This window comes from Squalius cephalus, assembly GCF_949319135.1.
Source record: "Squalius cephalus genome assembly, chromosome: 15".
NCBI lineage: Eukaryota > Metazoa > Chordata > Actinopteri > Cypriniformes > Leuciscidae > Squalius > Squalius cephalus.
Window position 1 is genome coordinate 6766597 of NC_137136.1, and position 26623 is coordinate 6793219.

General features: G+C 35.9%; 1 protein-coding gene across 2 annotated transcripts; it reads right to left on the reverse strand.

Annotated features, from left to right (window-relative positions):
* Positions 1-36: 36 nt before the first annotated feature.
* dpys (dihydropyrimidinase) lies at positions 37-12397 on the reverse strand. Of its 2 annotated transcripts, XR_013823606.1 has the most exons (10): positions 12037-12392; positions 10792-10950; positions 10277-10456; positions 8967-9156; positions 7062-7218; positions 6764-6905; positions 6363-6505; positions 2272-2479; positions 1826-2160; positions 37-983 (listed from the first exon to the last, which is right to left on the reverse strand). XR_013823606.1 is itself a non-coding variant. In XM_079893737.1 (9 exons), the coding sequence occupies exons 1-9, from the start codon at positions 12277-12279 to the stop codon at positions 2098-2100; spliced, it is 1485 nt and encodes a 494-aa protein (XP_079749863.1). In that variant the 5' UTR covers positions 12280-12397; the 3' UTR covers positions 549-2097. The 2 variants fall into 2 exon arrangements, 1 of the variants encoding a protein (XP_079749863.1); XM_079893737.1 differs by having other exon boundaries at positions 549-2160; positions 12037-12397.
* Between the last annotated feature and the right edge of the window lie 14226 nt (positions 12398-26623).

Genomic DNA, 26623 nt, shown 5'->3' on the forward strand with positions numbered 1-26623 from the left:
TGGTTCTTTGCAGCACCATTTTCACAGTAAAATTTGAAAAATAAAGGTTCTTTATTGGCATTGATGGTTCCATGAAGAACCATTAACATCCATTAAACATTTCCATTCCACAAAAGGTTCTTGGGGATAATTGGGGATAGTTTTTTTTCTGGGTTCTTAACAGCACCATATTTTCAACAGGACTAGAGAATAAAACGTTATTTGTGGAACTTTCTTCTATGGCATGAAACTGCAACACCCTTTTTGTGGTTACAACCGCAATCTTTGTTTTTAAATGAATACTGCACATTCATCTTCCTTAAAACATTTCCTCTATGACTCATGGTCTTATACAGTAGATACGACTTCTCCAGCGTACGGTTCTCTGCACACAGCACTTGGCTTTCCAACATTCTGTATTTAACAATACTGTATGGTGTTATTTTGGGAGTGACTCAAAACACAAAGTAGGAGAATCTCAGTACTGATCAGTTCATCACTAATGAATAAGTGGTTCTTCAATGGTTCTTTGCAGCACCATTTTCACAGTAAAATTTGAAAAATAAAGGTTCTTTAATGGCATTGATGGTTCCATGAAGAACCATTAACATCCATTAAACATTTCCATTCCACAAAAGGTTCTTGGGGATAATTGGGGATAGTTTTTGGTAACACTTTATATTACGACCCGCAAACAACTGCGTAAGTAAAGCGAAATTACGGTGTACGTTTCTGTAATTATAGTGTACTTCCATGTAGGTATAAGGGAACAATATGATAAGTTTTGGGTAATAAAGGTGTAACAAGCAGATATACAACCTGCAAAGAACTTCGTAAGTAAACCGAAATTACGTGTACGTTTCTGTAATTATAGTGTAGGTAGGCTATAAGGGAACAATATGATAAGTTTTGGGTAATAAAGGTGTAACAAGCAGATATACAACCTGCAAAGAACTTCGTAAGTAAACCGAAATTACGTGTACGTTTCTGTAATTATAGTGTACCTCCGTGTATGTATAAGGGAACAATATGTTAGGTTTTGGGTAATAAAGGGGTACAACCAGATATACAAGCAAATTATTTATAATGTAATTATTTTAAAACTAACAGGTACCTTTTCTGTTAATATAGGCCTATATTCCAGGCAAAAATTGTACGTCTGTTGTATATAGTTTTTATCTACTTACTATGTAACAATACGAAACAACACTATTTGCACAGTAATTACAGAGAAAGGTACTCTTATTAAAAAAACAAAACAAAAAAAACTTTTAATTACACAGTATATTTGCCCTGACATTTAAGTGTCATTGCAATACGACGTGATAAGGTAAGTACATGGTACGTTCTAGATTAAAATCATAGCAGAAACTAATTTTTTTTGGCTTAACGTTAAGTAGTTTAGTAAGAAAAGCCAATAAATAGCATTGCCAATGTTTTTCGAAATCAGCTGTTTATAAAATTGTTTCAGATTCAATTTTTATCATACTGTGCTTACATACAGCCATATATATATATACATTGCACAAGAGCATATTTTGCCAGAAATGTGATAAAAACTTTTATATACAACAGACGTACAATTTTTGCCTGGAATATATTAACAGAATAGATACCTGTTAGTTTTAAAATAATTACATTATAAATAATTTGCTTGTATATCTGGTTGTAGCCTACCCCTTTATTTCCCAAAACTTAACATATTGTTCCCTTATACATACACGGAGGTACACTATAATTACAGAAACGTACACCGTAATTTCGGTTTACTTACGAAGTTCTTTGCAGGTTGTATCTGCTTATTAGCACTTTATTACCCAAAACTTAACATATTGTTCCCTTATACCTACACTATAATTACAGAAACGTACACCGTAATTTCGGTTTACTTACGCAGTTGTTTGCGGGTCGTAATATAAAGTGTTACCTAGTTTTTTTTCTGGGTTCTTAACAGCACCATATTTTCAACAGGACTAGAGAATAAAACGTTATTTGTGGAACTTTCTTCTATGGCATGAAACTGCAACACCCTTTTTGTGGTTACAACCGCAATCTTTGTTTTTAAATGAATACTGCACATTCATCTTCCTTAAAACATTTCCTCTATGACTCATGGTCTTATACAGTAGATACGACTTCTCCAGCGTACGGTTCTCTGCACACAGCACTTGGCTTTCCAACCTAAAAAACAAAGTATGCTCACCAACAGATCATACAGCACAATGGCCACATTTCTTATGAAATTTTAGGGGATGCTGGGCATTCTTAGAGTAAAGCCCAATCCTGACTTACCTTTTCCCGCTGATTAATTCTCTTATACACAAATTCAGCGAAGGGTTTCCGTGGGATGTACTGTCCCTCGCCCGGTTTTGTGAACAGTTGCCCGTTTTCATAAACCACCTTCCCTCTGGACATCGTCACCACTGGAAGCCCGTGACACAACATTCCCTCAAAGATGTTATAGTCCACAGCCTGGTGGTGAGTCTTTGCTGAAATCACCCTAAAAACAACACAAAATGATGCACATTTCAAACAGAAGACATTAGAGGACATTAATTAATATGTGTTGACTTACTAATTTACATTACATATACATCTTTATTTATATATATATATATACAGTATATACAGTATATATATATATATATATATATATATATACAGTATAATACATCAGCATGGGAATATTTAAGCCAATTGACGGTGTGTGAAGTGGCAAACCAAATCTGTTGTTTCCCATATTCAGCTTTTTTTCTTTTCTTTTCTTTTTTTTTTTTTTTTTTTGCATGCTGTATCAGCAGTTCAAATGAGCTCCGAGTGGCCATCTGTCTCCAGAGCTGAGACAAACCAGCCAGCAAAATTAAAATGACAGCTATCGACTAAAAACAAAAACTGCCATTGTGCAATGGATATTAATGTTCCTACTGTGTTCAGCTTGACTTAGAATTTGTCTGTACAGAAGTTTCCATTAATTGATTTATTAAGAATAAAAATAAAAACTGCATACTTTGTCTGCTATGTTTTTTTTATTGTTGCATCTATTATAATGCTGTGAAAGACAATAAATATTCCATCATTTAAAAATTGATGAATGCTAACAGTCCTAAAATTGAGGGTAAAGGTTGTACTACTGCTTGAAACATATTGCCTAAAATATTGCAAACTCATTTATCTTTTTTTTAAGTTTGAATGTGGTATTTAAATATTTATGTTGCTTGCAAAAAAAAAAAAAGAAAGCTTTGTAAAATGCTGATAAATGCACATGTGACTATACAGGAGATTGTTGTTACGGAACTAAGGTAAAGCTGATCTAACTTTTTCGTTTTTAAAATATTTTCAATTTATATCATTCTCGAAAACTATGAACTGTCTCTGTGGCATTATGAATAATTCCCTTATTTGTTTTGAGAGTCCCATCTACTCCTACAATGATTTGACCGATAGCGCGAGTTGGGGGCGGGACTTGTCTGTTTGTACAAGCAATGGTTGACTAGGGTTGTGTTCAGAAAGCTGTTTTGAAAACAATGCTTATTTTCGCAATTTCAAAGTTAGAAATTACATCAGTTTAAACTGGCCAATGAATATTGTATGAATATTAAAGGTGCAGTGTGTGATTTTTAGTGGCAACTAGTGGTGAGGTTGCGAATTGCAACCAACAAAAGTTACGGTGGCCGACAGGAAAATATCTCATCGTCTGAGACAGCAGAGTAGCCAGTTAAGCAATGAGGTTTCTTCACAAAGATAAATTAAGAAATTATGTTTACTTTATTATTCAGAAAAACGATATGTTATCGCGAATATGATTGTTACTTGTTCATCATTGTGTCAGTGTTTTATTCGCTGACTCTAGCCAGCTTCTTTGCACGAAGAACAACATAGTGACGAAACGCGCTCTGTAGTAGTCTGGCCGTTTAGGATCACTGTAGAAACATGTCGGCGCAAAATGTTTATTTCAATGCAAGGGGATCCGCGGTGTATTGAAATGGCTCATTCTAAGGTAATAAAAACATAACGGTTCATTATGTAAGGTCTTACACCACTGAAAACATAGGCATGTATATTATATTGCATTTCTGTCTACATATCCTCCTAAATATTACACAATGCACCTTTAATAAACGTAAAAAACTTTGAACAAAGCTCCGCTTCACGTTGTGCCAATGAATAACCATTACCCGCGGTAAAATCATAACGCTTTGCCTCTCTTGGCGTATTGCTTTATCTTGATAATTATCTGAGGGATGGATAATTATGCAATCTCACAGTTGAATGAACTGTCAGTACAATCAATTATGAGACACAATATGGAAGGCATTTAAATCTAACCATAAACATAAAGTGCAAATATTGTGGTTAACTGTCTTGATTTTCATTATTTTCTGCTAAGAACATACATCCAGTTGACCCTAATTGTCTAATATAGACCAGGACACGTCACCGGTCCCTTGTTAGCGAGTCTTACACAAGCGCTCAGCTCTGATTAATGCAGCGCTGCTGTGCGCTAAGTTTCAGCACATTGGTCCTCACTGCTTAACTCACATCAGCAGTTGGTTATTTGCCTAGAGGGAGCTAGCCTAGATTCACGGGGAAGAGTCGTCGCAACGTGGCCCAATTACATAAGACCCAGGGCCGCCTGCTGTTTCCGTACTCTCCTTCCATGCATGAACTTTACAAACGACGTGTTTGAGCAGGAAGAACAATTAATGTTCTTCCATTTATGGGCACGTCTTAACAGCCAATCCGCTTCTTCATAGTAACATCTGCAGTATGTTCAGCATATATAGATCCTCACACATGCAGAAACATGCTCATCCTACATCACAGGTAGGCTATCTGAACCTACATACATTCATGAATTTCTAATTAAAGCAAACTTGCCAAAACCATTTTATGATTAATCTCACAAATTGCCCTCACAGTTATTCTCACGAATGTGACTACCCTCCAAAAACTGTGAAGTATGGATTACATTTTTGATATAAGGCAAGTACAAGGCTCATTTCAGCTGAATAACAAAAACAGCTATTAAAGTGATGTAGTACAATACAAGGCTCAGCAACATTGACAACATATTCAATTACAAATAAATTCAAGCAGTCATGAAATGAAAATTTGTAAAAGCTGAAGCCCATGAAATGAGAAGACTGCATTTTGAATTAGCCTATATGATCAAAACATTATGGCACAGTATTGTGTAACATTGAGGCATTGCTTTTTGGAATTTCCTGTCAAAGTATCATGCAAAATGGTTCTGTTTTCTTTAAAGATGACGTGTCAATGTGTCAGAATTGCAACAGTAACTTGATAGTTAGATTTTATGAGTGCTGTTTGCCTGTGCAAAATGTAACCTACCACTATGATAATGATTGATGTTGTGACTGGTTGCCAGGGTGTTGTTATGTGGTTGCTAGGGTGTTAAAGGCAGGGTAGGTGATTTGTTCCAGAAACATTTTTTGTTATGCTGGTTGAAAATCTCCTCACATCCTGATAGCAATCACTAAGTTAAGTGGTTTAAATTTATGTATATATATCGTCTGTGGAAGGCGTAGGACCATAAAATGATTGTCCAATCATTGCATTTAGTCCGAATGTAATGATACGATGTCCTACCTGCCTGTCAACGTATGTTTTTTCATACCTCCGTGCACCTGCTCATGCAGACATCACGCATCATCATCGCAACACTATCGACGCTGAAAATGGAAACACTATCGATGCTGAAATGAATTTGCAGCAGTCAGGTGGTACACTTCAGTGCTCTTTCGGTTGTTTATGTTCATTATTATTGTAATGTTATGTGCTTTGAGACATGAGGTACTTTGAGTCTCTCGTGACGCTTATCTTTGTTCCCTGCTGTAACGTTTTGAAGGAAGCGTGGTTTTGTAGAGCACTCTGAAGGGAGGGTGGGATCTCATGCTTTCAAAGCTAGCTTGCTATTGCTAGCCTCTCCGAGAATTGCCTTCCCTACCTTTAAGGGTGGTTTCTAAGGTGTTGCTAAGTGATTGCGTACAGGCAAATAACCCCACCCCTAGTCTCTATAATATTCTGTTCTGTAATGTCTCTTTCAATGTAATTCTATGGAACATTTTCTCCTGGAGGAAAGCAAGTCCGAGCAGTTAAAAAGTAAAAGTACACATCTCCCCAAAAAGCTGCAGAATTTGTTAGAATTAGAATTTTGTACTTGGGGTTAGTGGTTTGTTCAAATGCCTAACCCCAAAGTATTTCTGACCTATTTCACTAGTAAATAAAATTTATTTCAAGTACATTTTGTATTCACATTGGCCAGTGGCTGATAGGAATGTCTGCACAATGAAACATGGCTCACTATTCATTAGAGCATATAAATGAGGTCACATGTAGTTTTCTAGGCAGCTGTGAGTTACCTGGTGGCCTTTGGGTCCCATATGACCAGGTCTGCATCAGAGCCTTTAGCAATTCTCCCTTTTCGAGGATAAAGGTTGAAGATTTTTGCTGCGTTAGTACTGGTGACAGCTACAAACCGGTTTTCATCCATTTTTCCGCTGTGCTGGGCAAAATAAAACATAGAAATAGTGAGTTATTTTTGTGATCGCTGCACCTCACGTCAAAGAATGAGAAAGCCAAAGGTCAGTGCTGCACTGAGACTAGATAGATAGATAGATAGATAGATAGATAGATAGATAGATAGATAGATAGATAGATAGATAGATAGATAGATAGATAGATAGATAGATAGATAGATAGATAGATAGATCTATCAGAGAAATGTGAGAATGAAGGAATCATTGCTATCAGAGGCACTGACCACTCCCTTCTCCCATATAACCGACATCCTGTCTTCAACGCCGTTGACTCCGTTTGGGATTTTGGTAAAGTCATCTTTCCCAAGGGCTTTTTGGCACACCGAAAAGGTGCAGTTATCCGTTCCTGTTACGCTTAGATCGTCACTGTAAGATAATGCACATTATCATCTCATCGCTTCATGATTGTTAATGTTCTTTTTTATTATCTTGTGACTTTTGTATTCCATGGTAGCAAGAAAGTCATGCAAGTTTGGAAGTAGATGTTAAGTAAATAATGAGATCATGAAAGTTCCCACATACTTGGCCAGCAGGTCCATCAGATATCCAGGGGTGCTGGAGTCTGGTCTCAAGGGTGGGCCCATGACAAAACCAGCAGCATGAGCCCAATTCTTATGCCAATAGTTAGTGCCATCTGTGCCCAGTCCAGCCGCAATGGGCTCTCCAAACACCACTCGACCTGGCGATAAACAATCAGTGTGATAAACGATCAACTTTGAGTGTTTGATAATCAGGTTTAGAAATGTAAAAATCAAACAACATCAGTTCAAAAGTATCAAAACCAGCTCCAGCAAGTCCAAATGTAAATGTAATAAAATCAACATTTAGTGGTGCACGACCACCATTTTAAATCCATAATCTTAGTGAAAGAATATTAATGTAGGATGGGACTTTATTGTATTTTATTATACACTACCATTAAAAAGTTTGGTGTAAAATATTTTTTTTGGAAAGAAATCAATATTTTTTTTTAGCAATGATCAAATGAGATTAAAAGTGAGAGCAAATACATTTAAAATATTATTTAAAAAAAACTGCTGTTCTTTTGAAATTTCCATTCATCAAAGAATTCTGAAAAAAAATTGTTTTTCCACAAAAATATTAAGTGGCACAACTGTTTTCAACATTGATAAATAATAATAAGAAATGCTTATTGAGCACTAAATCCACATATTAGAATGATTTCTGAAGGATCATGTGACATTATGTGAAAATTCAGCTTTGCCATAATAGGAATACATTATATTTTAAAGGCTTATTTCACCCAAAAATTCAAATTCTGTCATTAATTACTCACCCTCGTGTCGCTCCAAACCTCTAAGTCTTTCACTCTTTTTAATGAAATCTGAGAGCTTTCTGTCCAGCTCTGCAACTACTGACAGCGACGCAACGACCACTTTGACGGTTTAAAATGTTCATAAAGAGATCGTAAAAGTAATCCATATGAAGTGAGTGGTTTAGTCCACATTTTCTGAAGAGACACGATTGCTTTATATGCTGAACAGATTTAATTTAGGCTTTTATTCACATATAAACATTGATCAGCGAACATAAACAGAAGCTCAACCGAACCAGATTGCCGCACAAGAACAAACCTCATTGGTTCTTGCTGAAGCTCAAACGTGCTGCGTAACATAAGAATGAACCTCATTGGTTCTTGCTGAAGCTCAAACGTGCTGCGTAACATAAGAATGAACCTCATTAGTTCTTGCATGTCAGACGAACATGCTTGAGCTTCCGTTTAGCACAACTGTCATCTTCGGAACACAAATGAAGATGTTTTTAATATAATCTGACTTGATGGTGAGTAAATTATGTCAGAATTTTCATTTTTGGGTGAACTAAACCCTTTAAAATGTATTAGGTAGAAAACTCTTATTTAATATTGTAATAATATTCCGCTAATACTAATATCACAATGAACTTGCCTCATGATTTGCATCAAAAAAAACAAAACAAAAAAAAACCTCAAATCCAGACTTGTATATTTTTGAAACTTTTCTGCTTTGAATAATAATCGGTCCCACTTTATATTAAGTGGCTTTAAGTACTATGTACTTACATTGGAATTAATAATTTGATACAATGGACTTATTGTGTAGATGCATGTTTTTACATTGTACTTATATTTTGAAAATACCTGCATGTAATTACAGCTGTAATTCATTTATGTAATTACATTTGTAATTACACTGTTGGCCCTTCCCTGACACCTTAACCCACCCTTAAACCCACCCATACCACCACACCTGTCCTAACCTTACCCATATCACACCTCAATAGCTGTTTTACAAGTGTTTTACAATACAACCTGAACACAAATAAGTACATTGTACTTATTTTTCGATGTAAGTACATAGTACTTAAAGCCACTTAATATAAAGTGGGACCTAATAATCTTGTCTCGTCTTATCCCAGCTCACTCACCGTTTCTGCGTGCATTAGCCACCACCTTCGCTGCAGATTTGCTCATGACGTGCACCACATAGAGCGGGCAGTTAGCGGCATGGGCGATAGTGATGGCGCGCTGTGTGGCCTCCGCCTCCACTTCCTCCGGACGACACATCTCATGGCCCTCAGGACCCGTGATGCCCAGAGAGAGCATACGCTTAGCACCCTGTGTGAGCACACACGCAAATCAATATTCACAGAAAAGGACTGTTTAAGGTGCTCTGTGAGACGGGCATCAACTGTGTCTCAGCACACTGCATCAGCATGAAATTCTTCAGATTTAGCAACTATAGCTTCTATTACCAACTACATTAGCATTTCTGAAGGAAACAGTAGTGCCTGCAAAGCAGGAAAAGAATAGTAAAACAGATATTTATATTTTCTGAAGAGTGATGCTTGCCTAGCAAAACTCACTGCCACAATCCTAAGGTTTTGTAGGTGGTTGTCAGGGCTTTTATATGTTTATAAGGGCATTCTAAAATTAAAATGATAAAAACTCATTCATGTATTTGGTGCCCTCCAGTGGAATCATATTTCACACATTTCTTGGGATTTATTATAAGAATGTCAGGATGGCAAAATGTATTTCAGCTAACGTAAATATTATCGTTATAATTTGCCTAAATTTGTACTTTTAATGGCATATAATAATAAACTTCTCCATTGAACTCTGACCACTCTAATACTAACGTGACACATCTGGTTCTTTTTTAGGTTTTTTGCTGCATTGGGCAATAGACAGTCTAAAAATGAATGTGGTCAGTATTTATGTAACAAAAATAGCAAGTTATTATTATTGTCTTAACACTATAATCACATGGAAAAAACATTTATAACTGTTCATAGCTAAATATGCCCCACTGAACTTTTGACCAGCATATAACTTGCAAAAATGGCACTTCATGTTAGTTTAAAGGCACAGGCCAGTTCTTGCGCAACATGACCTGTTTGTTTAGCTTTACACTTAAAGAATGATTTACAAAAGACACATGCACACTGGTTTACTCCTGGTGAAGTTTAACTCAGAGAGCATTGGGCGTAAAAAATAAATCCCTTCACAGGCCCATTCTGATGCTCAAAGATAATACTCTGTATTAGAAGCAGTAAAGAAGATGATGAATGACTCTTACATATGCATCCAGGAATCTCCTTAGAAAAACCATCATCTGCTGTAAAACAACTTGCTCCACTCAAGTCAAATATAAATTCCATGATAGATTCCTGAATTTGAATGTTAGCAAACTCGATGCAGAATTGTCATTTGAAGATCTTGGAATACTTCTCACCTCTGCAATGAGGTCTCCATTCTCCGCATGGACTTGAGCTATTGCTCCGATGTCCTTACACTGGGAGAATGCAGCATAGAGCTCATGGTCACGCAGCATGAAGACGTCTTTGTATGCCATGAACATCTTAAAAGAGTTGACACCTTTTTCACGAACAAGAGTCTCCATTTCCTTCTTGACCTAAAGAAAGTCCCATATGTTAATGTTAATCTAGATATATAGATGGACAGACGGATGGATGGATGGATGGATGGATGGATAGACAGATAGATAGATAGATAGATAGATAGATAGATAGATAGATAGATAGATAGATAGATAGATAGATAGATAGATAGATAGATAGATAGATAGATAGATAGATAGATAGATAGATAGATAGATAGATAGATAGATAGATAGATAGGGCAACAATATGTAAGTAAAGTGACAAGTCCCAGTTAGCACAGTACAGGTAGCAAGTTTTTTATTTTATTTTACTTTATATATATATGTGTGGTATATAGTAGCCATACAGTGTCATCCCACCAGGTTACAGCCATATGAAGGGAGTAATCGCAGCAGACTTTGGCGTCCGCTGTTCTTCTCCACCGCTCATAGGCTTCCAGGAGTGAACACCCCTTCTGAGGGATGACGAAGTCCAGGATCATGGTCGTGCCTCCTGCGACTGCGGCCTGTGGACACATGTTACCAGGTAGCGATGTAAAACAACATTAATGTGTTTCTGGAACACACCGTTACAAATTAACTCTCTGGTATCATCCAAATCACCTTGGGTGATAACCTTTGACCCTTACAAAGGGAGGGGGAGGGGGGGAGGGGTTATGACTTACCAGAATGCTAATGCACCAGATTCGTCTGTGATATTTACCACTATTTTATGTTGTACATTCCCCCCCCCCCCCCCCCCCCCCCAGTGATTTTATCCTATTAAGCCTACTTATCACATTGGAAACATGAATTTCTAAGGCCTCTAAATTTTCAACATGATCAAAGTTTTACTGAAAAAGCTGTTACACAAAAACTTCTACATGACTTCTGCACTCTGATTGATGTAGCTCACAGTTTTTTAACTAGTAAAATGCCCTTTAGTATGTATGTATATACAGTAGCATTATATGTTTTGCCCCACATAATAAAAACTACAGAGCCTTGATCATAAAACTAACATTTAAATATCATCTTACCAAGGCATATTGTTATTGGGAGATATATGGTGACAACTGATATTTATGCAATTTATGTAAGTAGTCTTCTACACGGTTATAAAAATCTCATTGGTTTATATTACAAGCCATCAGAACGTCATCTTATTTTTTGGCCATATAAATAAAACCTGCACCAAATTGAATATGTTTTTTACTCCATATTTTACCTGTATGGGTCATAAAAGCCGGATGTATCAAATATGATACAAAACATAAAACACATAGTATTTTCTTTTATATTTTGTCTAAAGATTCGGAATGAATAATTCATCCATCAGATGACCTTCAATTGATGTATTGTTCTGTTCTGTAAGACATCTGAGTGGCTATATTAGTATTAAGTAGGTGAAATGAAATGTATAGATGCCCTTATGTTCTGTTACAAGAGCACTGAGCTTATTTGCATTGCTGAATGTGCAAGAATACTACATTCAAATCACAGTGATGAGGGGGAAATCAAAGGAAAAATTTAGGTAGGTTAAGATGACTTATCAAATGACTCTTTAGGAACAATAATGGATGCACAAAACATATTTCATGGGCTGCATTTACCTTGGTACCTATATGAAAGTCATCCACAGCTGTGGTGCCCATGAACGACAGCTCCATGTGTGTGTGCGTGTCTATTCCACCCGGCAGCACGAGTCTGTCTGTGGCATCAATGACCCGTGTGCCAGCTGCTACCTGCAGATCTGAGCCAACTGCACTGATAACTCCATCTTCAATATACACGTCTGCCATCACAGAAAAATCCTCATTTACCACCTTCCCTCCTTTAATAATCAAGGTTGTCATATTGACTAGCTAACTAATGCACAAAAGAGTAAAAGGGTCCTAATTTGTTGTCTTCGGTACACAATCTCTTGAAGCATTAATCAGTGTGTCTATCAATGTTGAACTAGAAGTGTGGTCCGAAAGACTGAAGGTCTGTCTCTCTAGTGTTTTTCTTCTTTTTTTTTTTTTTTTTCTCACGCCCATTTCATTGCGAAACATGCCCGACCGTCACCGACCTGTCCAGCCTGTTTCTGACACGATGAGCAAGATTGATTTGAGCTTGTTTCATTGAACATGTTCAAAAATCGATTTATCACTCAAAGTGTTCACAGATTAAATCTCCACCACAAACTTGTATAGCCTATAATCTTATTCTTCATAATCTCTATGTTGAATAAAAAGTGTCAGACTCCAAATATCTAAAAAACGTGATTCAACACGTCTTGTTGTGAAACCTATGCAACCAGTTTAGAACAAGATATGAAAATGAATGAAAGGCTAATTATAGTCGTTTTTTAACATAAATAAATAAATAAATAGGCCTATATGATTGAGTATTGACTAATAATGTAGGCCTATGCTAGGCTATCTGTATAAAACATTTTTCATTTATTTCCTAAAATTATGTTTTATATATTTTTATCATAAACAAAATGTTTCAGTGCATCTACAGTAATAGACACGTGATTCAAATACGTCTGATACGATGAGCATAATTCATCTGAGCAAATTAGATTAAATAAACCCATTCAACAAAATGAAGTATAACTGGTTACCATGGCATTAATGCTATTAAAAAAAAAAAAAAAGGAAGATGATTTATTAAGATTAAGAAAATTGTAATAAAATTAAGATTTAAATTTGTATCCCAATTAGGTTTGTTCTCGCATGTTAAGCAGCTTCGGTTGAGCTTGTTTATATTTGCTGATCAATGTTTATGAATAAAAGCCTAAATTCAATATGTTTCAATCTTATAAGTTAAATTTTTCTTCAGAAAATTTGGACTAAACCACTAAAAATTCATATGGATTAGTTTTACGATTTCTTTATGAACCTTTTGAAGCGTCAAAGTAGTTGCGTAGCTGTCAACGGAGAGTATAGAACTGGCTTAAATTTGATTAAAAATATCTTCATTTGTATTCTAACGATGAACGAAAGTATTACGGTTTTGGAACAACACGAGGGTGAGTAAACGATGATATAATTTTCATTTTTGGGTGAAATAACCCTTTAAGTGTTTGATAAAAAACACTTATTGATTTGAAACTATAGGCCAAACTGATCAACCATTGATAATAATAAGTTTACCCGAAAATAAACAGTTGATGACAAGTATCTTTTAGCAAAGAAGAACGAACAAGAAACGATGTGTGTTGTAATCTACATGTTGAAATTTGTTTGAAAATTTCCTCAATTTTTAGTCGCGGTTAAACCTTCCCCCGCAAGGTGGCGCCATTTGCTCATTTTTGTGTGTGGTCTAAAATGTATCACTCCAGCCTAGAGTCCTTCAAGTGGAGGAACTTAACCTTGAATCTCAGAGTAACCTTCTGCCCGGTGGACATCTTGATCTTAATATTTGTAAGCTGTAATATCATCACATCAGAATCATTTTTAGAGATACATTATGCACAAATTGTAACAACGATCACAGTGAATGTGTTTCTGGTACAGTGTTATCGACATGATCTGCAATGTGCTCATCTTCATAGAAATGATAAAGGATACTTGATCAGACATGCTCTTACTTTCAGCTGTTTTGAAAGTCAAATTTGGTTCGATCTATGCTGCAGGTTCAGATTATTATACAACATTGTCTCAAAGCATCCAAATGGGAAATTAATCCAAATTTGAATAGATAAAAGTTTAAAAGCAGAGGTAAGTCCCTTATCTAATAGAGTGTCTCTATAGGTGAACTGACTTTGGAGTCATGATAACCTGACACGACCAGTTCCTAGCGAAATTGACCTATACCTCCATTTGAATATTAATTTTGTGAATATTCAAATGTGAGCGAATTTGAGTTGCAAAAAAATAAAACTCACTTAGATTTGCCTTACTTCAGCCTAATTATTCTACTTGGCTCACTTTGGAAGTTCAAAAACCACACCTTTCAGGTGCATTTCACACTATTCTTCATTCTTCAGGTGTTCCAGCCATGACACTGTATATCACTCTGGGTCTCATCACTGTTTCTTTCTCCACAGGTATGTGTATTTCTTTTTATGATTCTTACTTGATTAAATTACTACATTTCTGTGTTAATGAGATTAAAATATGCTTCTAAGATTTGCAATGCTGATACATCAAACAAATGCCTTTTTATTTGTTTTACTGACATTCTCTTTATATTTCAGTATTTGCTCTAAGATGCTACCAGTGCAAATACGAATACAATTCATCATGCAAGCAAAATCGAACAAAATGTCCTCTTCAATGTGGCTCCATCACCATATACAACAGTAAGCATTGCATGATTTAGAAAATGATTAAAGAGATTTATTTTATGTGTTTTTAAAAAATATATATATATTTTTTGTAGATGGCAGTACATTAGATAGCAGTGAGAAGAACTGCACAGATCCTGCCCTGTGTGTTACTGACGCCATACATTTGGGACCAAACGAAACGTCCTTTAATCCCCAATGTTGTGACACAGACCTCTGCAACACCGAAGAGGCACCAGGTACATGAACATATAAGAGAGAGTTTCTTTTTCAGATATTTTACAATGGTGGGATTTTTTTATTTTAGTGTATTAATTTAATAGCATTAACTACTCTTATTCATTATTTCATATCATATAGCTTTGCTGCGATATTCCAATGGGCTGATGTGTTACAGCTGTGACATATTCAATAAGGACTGCTCAAACATCGTGACTTGTTCAGCTGACCAGAAAAAGTGCTTCAGTACAAAAGGTGATTACAGTCTCCACACACAATCTGCAGTGATTTTCTGCATGAACAGAACTGCTCCTTCTAAATACTCCTGTTTTAGTAATTCCCCCCTTGTGTATTACATAACATCTCCTTCTTTTTTTCCCAGTTGACATTATTGGTATGAACACGAAAGGATGTGCAAGTGATATAATATGTGGGAACTCTCTATTAAATACCCTGGGGTCTATATCTGGTGCTCAGATTACATGCTGTGAGGGAATCCTGTGTAACAGCGGTCAGGGATTGAAACAGAGTCTCTTCCTTCTGCTGGTGACACTTCTCTCCCTCCTTTTCCTCTGAGATGTGCCCTGTTTTTGGTTCTCCGGACTTTTTGTGCTTTATTAACATACAGTAAGACTCTGTTGTAATAGATGAAGTATGTAGTGTGCATGGTGGTGCCACTTCTCTTTTTACGTTGCGTTCTGGTTTTGGTGAAGGAAAACTTTCTTGGTTAAATGCAGGATATTCTTTTATTTAATTAACTGCTTTACTAAAATATATCCAGCTTTATTGAAAAATGAAGATGTCTTTTATTCAGGAAGGGGTATAGATGGATTGAACATAAGGAAAGTAAATATTATAACACTAAATTGCTTTATTTATGATAATTATCTTTACTTCTATATTGTTTATGTGTTCCTTTAAATACACTTTTATTAAAGTTGTTGATTTTATTAAAACTAAAACACTTTTTACTTTTACCAATTTTTACTTTTCAAAATGCCTCTTTTAATTTTTTTTTTTTTTTTACTCTTCTTCCAGAATTATATTATGTTTAAGACGTTCATGATCGAAACGAAGAGTGAAATAAACCATTTTGAAACCATTGATTGAAACAATGGTAAATTCCGAATTGTGTCAGTAATTTTTTTCTCCACATTAACTGTCCCTCAGTTTTGATGCAGTTTCTTCCAGAACCAACTGTAGGCTACTTCTAATAGGCTTATTTGTCAAATATTTAAGATATTAATTTTTTAAGATAAAAATAAGATATTTACATATGAACATTTAGCATATAGACATTGAAAAATAACATTTTTTTTTTTTCAAATGTTAGTGTAGTCTACTTGGTTCTCAAAAAGTCAGCAGTATCAGTGAAGGGCATGCTTGAAATTAGACTTTTTAATACTTGTGAACTACAAACTACTTTCATTGTGCATCATTTTTTTTTATATATATATTTTTTTATATGTAGCAGTAGCAGTAGCAGCAGCACAGGCTTTAATTAGCCTACTTCACGAGTTCAAGGAGCCTGACCATACAACATTACCAAACCGGAAAATCAGAATAAATATGCAAATGACGCAACGTCCTGCTTCCGTCTAAAATAAGACACATTCCCTGCGTCCTAATGCACACACTATCTATCCTAAAAAGTAGCCTATGTGAGATTAGAATAAGTGTGTCCTAAAGAGTATGCCAAAAGTCCCTGGATGGTCTAGCCTATAATACGCATGAAAGACCCTCGACTGGCCTAGGCCTAGACTACTTCTTTTCTTTTCAATAAGGTAGGAAATTAAATGCGATACAGGTTATATACTATATTATTAGACAAAATGAGCTAAGGAAAATAAGTGATCTAGGAGCGTTATACAGCTTTTTTACAGCGGATGTCACTGAAAACAAGGTAAGTCTATCCCTCACAGACTCTCTTACCAGTCATGAATAAGGTCTATAGGCTAGTTTATGTTTAGTCTATAGCATATATATGATGTCCCGTTGATTTACAGTATTGACAAGTGTTTTTGTGATCAGAGAAATTATAACGCGCCAATATGTTGACTATTTTAAGTTAACTTAGGCTACATAAGAATATAGTTCTCACAAAATATATAAAAAAAATCAAACCTGCTGTGTTTTTTTAATTGGTTCCATCAACATGAATTATTAACCTTTTAAACTCAAATTGAAACGATATAACAGTCCTATTGAGATTTAAAGGATTTAAAGCATTTTTGTTTGACCACACGGGGGTGCTGTTTATCCTGGTAAATGAGTTACTTCATATGTTGTTTTCTGCTCTTAGTGATAAGTCATTCCTGCTATGCAGTTCCTTTTGAAGCCTGTAAGTTTTAAAAATGGGATGTATGCTTTTGGTGTAATATAATGACCAGACGTGCTTAGGCACTTAAACTTTATTAATTATGACTTGATTATTTATACACAATGGCAAGAAAATGAACAGGATGGGAAAAGAGCTGAAGCCATTGATCAGTGAGGGATTGGGTTTACATGAGGGTTTCAGTGGCTTTTTAAAATGGATTTTAAAGGGAAATTGATGACATGGGGAAAGTTACACATTTATTACCAGCTTTGTTTACCATACTTTGTTTTAAACATTTTGATTTAAGCAAGAGAGATGTTTGTTTATTTACTTATTCATTTATGTGAAGAAGGAAAAACTTTTTTATGTAATCTAGTGCAGCACATGGACAACATCCTCAAACCAAAATATTATTTATAAGTATTTCAAATGTTCACGTTTGCTTAATTATGATATGACGTTACTAACTAATATGATTTCCATCTTTAAAGTGTCTAGGTTTAATATTCCATCCAATACATCAAGACCTAAATGCATAGTAGGGAAGACACAGGAATTTTTCTCATGCTCGGTCAAGGGGGAATTCTTCTCAAGGATTTCAGGCCATTTCATGTCATGTGTCTTTAGGCTATAGTTGCGCTAAAAAAAAAAGTTTCATCCAGTTTTGTTGTTACTGTATTCATTGGTTAATTTGCAATGGCAACATTGTTTTAACTTGCAGTGATTTGATGGAGTGCATGAATAATGACTATAATGATTTATTTCGTTGTTGTTGGTTCCGTTGGGTCTTTTTGTTGTTGCACAGGAATATCCTCAGAGCTGTGAATTGCATCAGCCGGTTCAGGGAAAGTCTTTTCACTGTCACAGCATCTTGTGCAGCTTACTTTGTCTTTGCTGCGTTAAAAAATAGAAAACTGACATGCACAAGAGACACAAAGATGCATGTGCTGGAAAGATAAGCAAGCCTTTAGGGTTTATAAGTACCTAACCTCTCTCTGTCTCTCTCTTTATCTTTATTTTTTCTCTCACTCATTTTCTTCCTCACACACATACACACGCTGAACAATTCTGCATGCCTTAAGAGGATTTACAGGGTGATTTGAAGTGTAATCAGAGTATGAAATATTAAGAAAGCCAGGGCATCTATACACCGCGCCTCTGCAGACAGGGATAAGAATTTACTTTCGCTCATCAAGTCTAGAAGAGTTCAGAAAGTGTTGTTTGTTTATCGAAGCGGTTGTGCTCATATAACATGATCATCGACTGCCAGATGCGACTGACACCTTTGCTGTGAAGAAAGTATCTTTCATATTATGACCATTGCATACGATCATGCTACTCTTACTATTTCTATGGTTATGTTGCTGGAAATAGTAAGAGTTTGTGAAGTTGCTCTGGATAAAAGCATGTGCTAAATGAATTGCACATGAATATATTAGCGTATGAATGAATTAATGAATATATATCTAGTTCAGTCATGAAACTCTATAGGCCGCAGGCTGATAGGTCCCAATCACATCATTACCGCATGGCACAATCTGATTGGCCTCTGCTGATTCATTAGCCAATGAGACTGGTTGCTCAAAATTGAAATAGTCTGGTTCAGTGTTTGCTGTAAGCGAAACCCTCTACCTCCCCCAGCTCCACCTGCCTGGATCTGTTACTGGATTTATGTATATTTATGCAACACAGCATATCTTCCATGCTCACTGCAGCTTGTCTGTGTATCTATTAGCACTAGTCCATACTTGCTCTGCAGCAGCAGCGTAGCCAAATACATTAACATTGCCATATTCTATAACATGCTAAAACTATTCAGATAGTTGTCATGATTGAAATATGTGTGCACACTGTCAAGTCAAAAGTTTGAAATAAAGATTTTTAATGTTTTTGAAAGAAGTCTCTTATGCCCACCTCAGCTTCATTTATTTGATACAATATAGTAAAAACAGTAATATTGTGAAATATTATTACAATTTAAAACAACTATGTTCTATTTGAATATATTTTAAAATGTAATTTATTTGCATGATTCAAATCAGATTTTTTTTTTTATCTTTCAGAAATCATTCTTTTATTTTTGATCCAATAAATGCAGCCTTGGTGAGCATAAGAGACTTCTTTCAAAAACATATAAAATCTTAATTATATTGGAATAATCTGTATATATCAAATATATCAATGCAAAAATGTCATTGCCCATACAAACCTGGCCAAAAATACCAAAAATAAAACCAAAAATAACATTTCCAGTATATGCTTGTCCCATAGACTTCCATTATAAGTGTATTACTATACATTTTTCCTTTTATTTTCACAAACCGAGGGACAGTACAACATTATTAGCCTATCTCTGTCTGTCTAACATGAAATGCTTTTTAAAAACATTAGCTAAAAAGGAAGGCAGAGCAAGTTATTATTTTGATAAAAGATTATGAATGCATTTTTTTTATATATATATATAAATTGAAAGTAATATGCACAAATGATTCATTCACAGTAAGACCACGAATGTGCATTAATAAAGTAAACAGCGTTTATTTTGATTGACTTTATTTTCATGTTGACTGTAAATTGTTTTTAACCTGGAATATTCCTTCATTGAAGTACTAGTGTGAATACAGAATGCCAGCAGATGGCAATATTTATCTGTATTACAGAAGATTTCGAGAGAAAGGCTCAATCCTAACCATCCTTACACTTACACAAAAGACTCAAATGGCAAGAAAATATATATCAGATTTTTTTAATGGTCAACTGCCATTTTAGATATAACCCATGCTGTTAATACATGAACTAGTTAAAGCTTGTACAACTACACGTAGGTCTCTATTAGCAGTTGAAATCATACATTGTTACATTCCCTTTTAACAACAATTCTGTTGTATTTTCATTCGTTCTTCATTGCTGGATATTTGAACACGAGTAAATCAAAACAACACAGCATGTATTCATATGCCGTGGTGAGATTGAAGCATGTTTGTGCTGTATGTGTCTCGAATGTCGCAGGGTTTGAATATGTCACAAAGTGGCATGTCAAGCACCAGTGCAGAGACTCAGAGAATGTAAAGCTTCCAACAATGGGAGGCGGAAAATGTGAAGGGGAACAATTAAATTACGCCTTGCATGAAGTTTGCTTTTCATTTTGTGAGGCAAATTTAGTGCCATGCTTAATCATTATGCTGTCGAACACGATTTGCAAAAATATTCAAGAGCTTTGCGTGCCTCACTGCCCTTTCTGTATTGAAAAATAATGGGGCTCTATCCAATTAAAAACTGCATTTAAATCAAGAAAGTATTACATGCTCTTTAACAGTATCTCTCCGCTGAAGCTTTTCAGATGCTGACTGTATGCACAAGGAGGACTCTAGCGGACCTGTGTTTCTCTCAGGGTGTGTTATTGTGCTGAGTTTTGTCTTATGATTGAAAACAAAGCTATGGATATCTTCATAAGGAAAGGTCACTTGCGCAGGAGAATTTTATAGCAGTGGTTCTCAACTGGTTCTGCTTCAGGACCCAGATTTTGCTGACAGTACCTTTTTTATAATCAAATATTTAAGATATATATGTGAACTGCATAGGCCCAACAAATAGGCAAGATTATTAACATAGCATGGGCTAAACAGAAAAATGAATACCCTTTCTGTCTAAATATATTTTAATGTTTTCCCATGCACCACACAAACCATGTGGTTGCAATTGAACCTTTTTTAACGTCTCACACACACACACTCACACACACACATACACACACACACACACACACACACACACACACACACGCGCGCGCACACACACACACACACAGTACATAACTTAACTTTTGTAGTCACATGACCTGTTCATGTATAGATTCTACCAAGTGAAAGATGAAATTGCAAAGTACAGTTTGATTGGATGCACAGCTTTTGATGACAACAACGTTGTCAACAATTGATCAGCCAGAATTATTTTGCAATGTATACTATACAACATAATATATGGTTACTGATATATACTGCATTTTTTTCGAGTTATGACCTACCAGTTAAGAGCCACTGCTTTAGAGTTTATAATAATAATAATTAGTTATAAAACGTTTATATAGCACTTTTCTCTGCACTCAAAAGCATTTTATGGAAGAGAATCTCCTCTACCAACACCAATGTAGCACATTTAGATTAATGCTATATTGATTATAAACAAAAAAATATACACACATACAGTACTTGCAGGTTACATTTCAAGACCTATTTGGATTGTCAGTTTATATCTCTTGGATATACATAGCAATTTTGTCTGGCATGCATCGATTTTTCATGGTTGCATGCCTGGCAAAAATATGATCAAATATTTGTATTCTTCTGTATGAAGAAACATTGTCTATAAATGCACTTAACCAGATTTTACTGCTAGAAAAAAAAACGACAGTGCTCTAAATTAGTTCATACATAAATGTATGTTCTTTATTTGATTACTAGCAGGCTCTGCCTACTCTTTTTACTTTTTAATCACACCCTACAAGCGTATTGCATGCAGTCTACTGTAATAATGTCATGACTACTGAAATGACATGTTTACTTGTGCAATAATTCTGAATTCTTATTATGTTCCAGTATTTAGTGTTTTTGTACTGATTTCGTTGTTTGTCTGTTTAGTAGCGAGCAACAATTTTCCTAAAAAATTTCATCTTATAATGTTTTTGAAGAATGTGGGGTGAGTTCATATATTGTGAGACACTGTCCCTTTAATTAGGCATTTATTATTTTCCTAAAAAATCAGCATTAAGTTCTTGCAAATTGATGTAGTATAGGATGACACTGATATTTGTATTAACAATGACAAATCATCATCACCAGAATGTATCCTGCTTTGCCTGTATATTTAACCTGCATGTAAATCATAAAACCCATAACACATGCTTTTGGATTCTACCAGTTACAGTACGTCCTGTGAACCTTCTGAATCTGCTGCTCGCTGGTGTAATTAAAAGATTTGCAAACACGCGTCAGCCGATAATCGCACACAAACTGCTTGCTGCCGTCCCCAGCTGCATTACGTTCCAGAAATCATTTACTGCAGCAATCTGATGTTTATTTCGAATGAATAAATCTACTTACCACTGAAGGCATTAATTGATATTTTAATGCTATTCTTATAATTGAAGTTGCAGAAATCCAAGAACAAAAGACACAGTGAATACAAATACTGATCAGTGTAATACACACACACTTATTTCTATTATTGTCTCTCTGGTAAAATGAGCAATGCATCTCCATTTGCGTCTGGATGCACCAATGTTGAACGGCTAGATGGCATCATTGAGCAACTGAATAAGCTCTCTCTCTCTCTCTCTCTCTCTCTCTCTCTCTCTGTGCAAGTAATTTGAATTGTGCACTTTTGCTTCAACCCAGATCTGTACATTTTATCTGCAAAGACAGATATTTGCAGGACCCTTGTGACATCCTCGCTTACAGATGCATTTCTGAAATACTTTAAATGGCAACGTTATAAAAGTAGTAGAGGATTGTGGGTCAATGGTCTTCTGAAATCAGAGAGCGCAATAACATCCTGTTTAGAACAGAAAGGCTGATATTTGCTCTTATCGGCCGAGAATCAAAGAGGACATTTTCCGTGTCTCAAGTTCTTCGTGATGTTAATATTCTCCTTTCACAGGAGGTAAAACATGACCTGGGCCAGCTCTACCCCAAATGTCACTGAGTTCAAGAAAAAGGATAAAAGCTGGAAGAGCTATTGTACGCTGGGAACTAGAGTTCTCATGCATCTGATTTTTTAAAATAAAAATCATTTTAATCAAATCTGAATTAAACATTAGGAGGATCCAAAAATATGAAACCACTAGTGAAAATGCTTTTAAGCATTTTAATAATTTATTGCAAAAACTAAACAAAGTATATTATCAGCATAACCATTATAAGTAGAAGTTGAGTGACCCCAAAATGTATTTGGACTAGTGCTGTCAAATTGATTAATCACAATTAATCGCTTCTAACATAAGTTTGTAAATGTATAATGTATATATGTGAAAAACAAACTTTTATGTAAGATGCGATTAATCGATTTGACAGCACTAATTTGGATACTCAAGCTGTAATTTAAAATGTCATTGCATTATATATAAAATGTCAAACCAAGTGGTATTTATTTAAAAATATTGTAAAAGCTTTTCAGTTAACACATTGATTGCATTTGAAATGCAATACATTTTGTGCATTTTTAAGTTTGTTTTAGATGTCCACATGATTTGTGGAGCAATTGTACATCCCGTTTTTTTTCTTTCTTTAATGACAGCAGGACTTGGGTTGGCATGCCATTGACTCCACAAGTTTATGCAAAACCCAATGATCCATGTTATTCCGTCATGTTGTGCTTCAATGGAAGCAACAAAATCTGACCTTTTATACGGTCAACGCCACTAATTTGCTGACATTTCATTAGTAACATAGAAATAATTTTACCTTATCTTTGTTTTAAATGTTGTTTGTTTTAAATGTCTGCTTAGGTTTGAATAAAAAAAAAAGAGAGATCTCAATGTGATCTCATACATTTGGACCCCACTGCATGCAATATCTTATATGACACTGAAAACTTAATTTCACTGTCTCAATGTTCTGAAATCTCTATTCCCTATAAGCCCTATGGAACTCACGGGCATCATGGCAGCCAGCTCTTATCAGAGAGAACAATTACTGCCTCATCCGCTCTGACTATCAGCCCTGATGATCTGCACAGATTCACTTGACAGCTAAATAAATATGTAAAGGTGCTGTGCTGGAGATCCTGCAGATAGTTACAAGCTCATTGAGGAAAACTACAGCGCCAGAGGAGATGATAATGATTGTGAGAACACACACTAAATTAATCTCTCTCTTATCGCTCCATCTTCAAGCTGAGAAATGTGTTACGAGCGTGTGATTTTGTATGCCATTGTTTTGATAGCAAAAAAATACTACCAGGTTAGATGATATCTCTTAATATGCATGCTGAAAAAGAGACAAATATTTGCAGTAATCAGTTTTGCATTTTGTTTTATTTAGTCGTCTTTTGTGTTTCATGGAAGAAGGAAAGTCATATGGCTGAGTCGTGCACATGATGCCAAATGCCAAAATGAATAATATTTGGGTGAACTGTTCCTTTGAAACAGAAGTTGCGATAGGCCTTTCTTCCCTATTGTGACATATCCGATTGAAACAGCTTCTTGAACAAGAAAAGTGTAGGACGGAACTTGATTTTGTCCATGGGGAATTGATTGGATGGTTGTGGTTTGCTATTGGTTGATCCAACACTATCTCACGAGTGATAAAAAGGTGGCTAATTCGTATGAATTCGTACGACCTCACTCGTACGAATTTGTACGATTTTAGGGGCGGGGTCAGGGGTAGGTCATTCGTATGAATTCATATGAATTGGGCAATTCGTAAAATATGTACGATTTATCAAAAATCGTACTAATTCGTACGAGTGAGGTCGTATGAATTCGTACGAATTAGCCACCTCGTTGAATTGTTACGAATTGCCGTGAGATCAGGTTGGTTGATCTCATGTGAGTGATAGGTTGTCCCGCCCTCGCGACAGTAAGCACGTCAACAGAGAAGGGGGGGGGAGGGGGTATTTTGATTAAAGATTACGAAGGCAAAGGCATTAAAGATTACGAAGGCAAAAAAAGAATGTATATCAAAAAATGATGTGCACGGGTAAATCATTTATAAATACTGGAATATTCCATAATCAGAAACAAGAATCGTCAATGTTGATTTCATGGCAGTTTTAAAGAGGCTATTTGTAGATTTCAGAAACTGTTGTTATTAGCGACTACGGTGGCCGTTAAGTGAACTGCAGCCAGCAACTTATTGCTTGTGCTTGCACCAAGATGTCTTTTGAATCGGCTGCAGGGAGGCGTTTACGCTAAACAGGTTTGGGAAATAAAAAGCACTATGTATTGGATTTAATAATTGGATTGAATCATTGGGCTACAGGCTGCAGTGAGGACTGAGGAGAGTCTTGTTCACACTCATGGACACGTAAAGAACAACAGACTGAACGTGCTTTAAGGCCCCGAAGAAGTTCTTTTTCGTTCTTCGCTTAGAAGTAAAATGTCGGAAACACCTTTGCAGCACATCCCAACGCCGTCCACACTGCTGAGAGCAAAGTTTAGATGAATATGTGCTCTTTCCTCTCAATGACAAAATAAACGCACAACAAAAATGACATAGGTGAGAAAGCAGCAGTTAAAGGAGAACTCCGGTCAATTTTAACATTGAGCTCATTTTTTTGTACATTTGGAGTGCTGTCAATACAGAGAACTACGACAAAAAACGGTGTTGCCTACACCGAGTTATTCTATTTTTAAAATTTGCACCCTGTTGACTTCAATAGGGCAAGTAGTAAGCCTGCTTTTTAGCCTTTTAACATCCTTTAGGTGTCATTACAAGTGCACAGAAAATGTGAGTGATTCCTTCCGAGTGAACACGGGTGGATCTGACTGCAGTAGATGTTAGAGATATTAATAAAAACGAAGTTAATTCAGCCAGCGCTCATACCTTTGTTTACATCCTGTTTTCGGTGGAACGCCATAGTAATCGATTGTCGAGTTCACGCGCGTGATCATTGGTAACTAAACCTATGCGCGTGAACTCGACAATCGATTACTATGGCCTTCCACCGAAAACAGAATGTAAACAAAGGTATGAGCGCTGGCTGAATTAACTTCGTTTTTATTAATATCTCTAACATCTACTGCAGTCAGATCCACCCGTGTTCACTCGGAAGGAATCACTCACATTTTCTGTGCACTTGTAATGACACTTAAAGGATGTTAAGAGGCTAAAAAGCAGGCTTACTACTTGCCCTATTGAAGTCAACAGGGTGCAAATTTTAAAAATAGAATAACTCGGTGTAGGCAACACCGATTTTTGTCGTTGTTCTCTGTATTGACAGCACTCCAAATGTACAAAAAAATGAGCTCAATGTTAAAATTGACCGGAGTTCTCCTTTAAAGGTAGGGTAGGCAATTTTCAGAGAGGCTAGCAATAGCGAGCTAGCTTTGAGATCTTAAGATCCCTTCAGAGCAAGCCGAGCCTCCTTCAAAACATGGACGCGTACAGCAGGGAGCAAACAAAAGCACCACGAGAGACGCCGTTAAACTACTTCATGTCTCAAAGCACATAACATTACAATAATAATGAACATAACCTAAAGAACACTGACATGTAACTTAACACTTACACTTAGCAATGACACTTAACTTAGTGATTGATATCAGGATGTGAAGAGACTTTCAACCAGCATAACAAAAAAATGTTTCTGGAACAAATCACCTACCCTGCCTTTAAGAAAGCATCTGATGTGGATATTTGCACCAACTCTGCGATTCACCAGCATC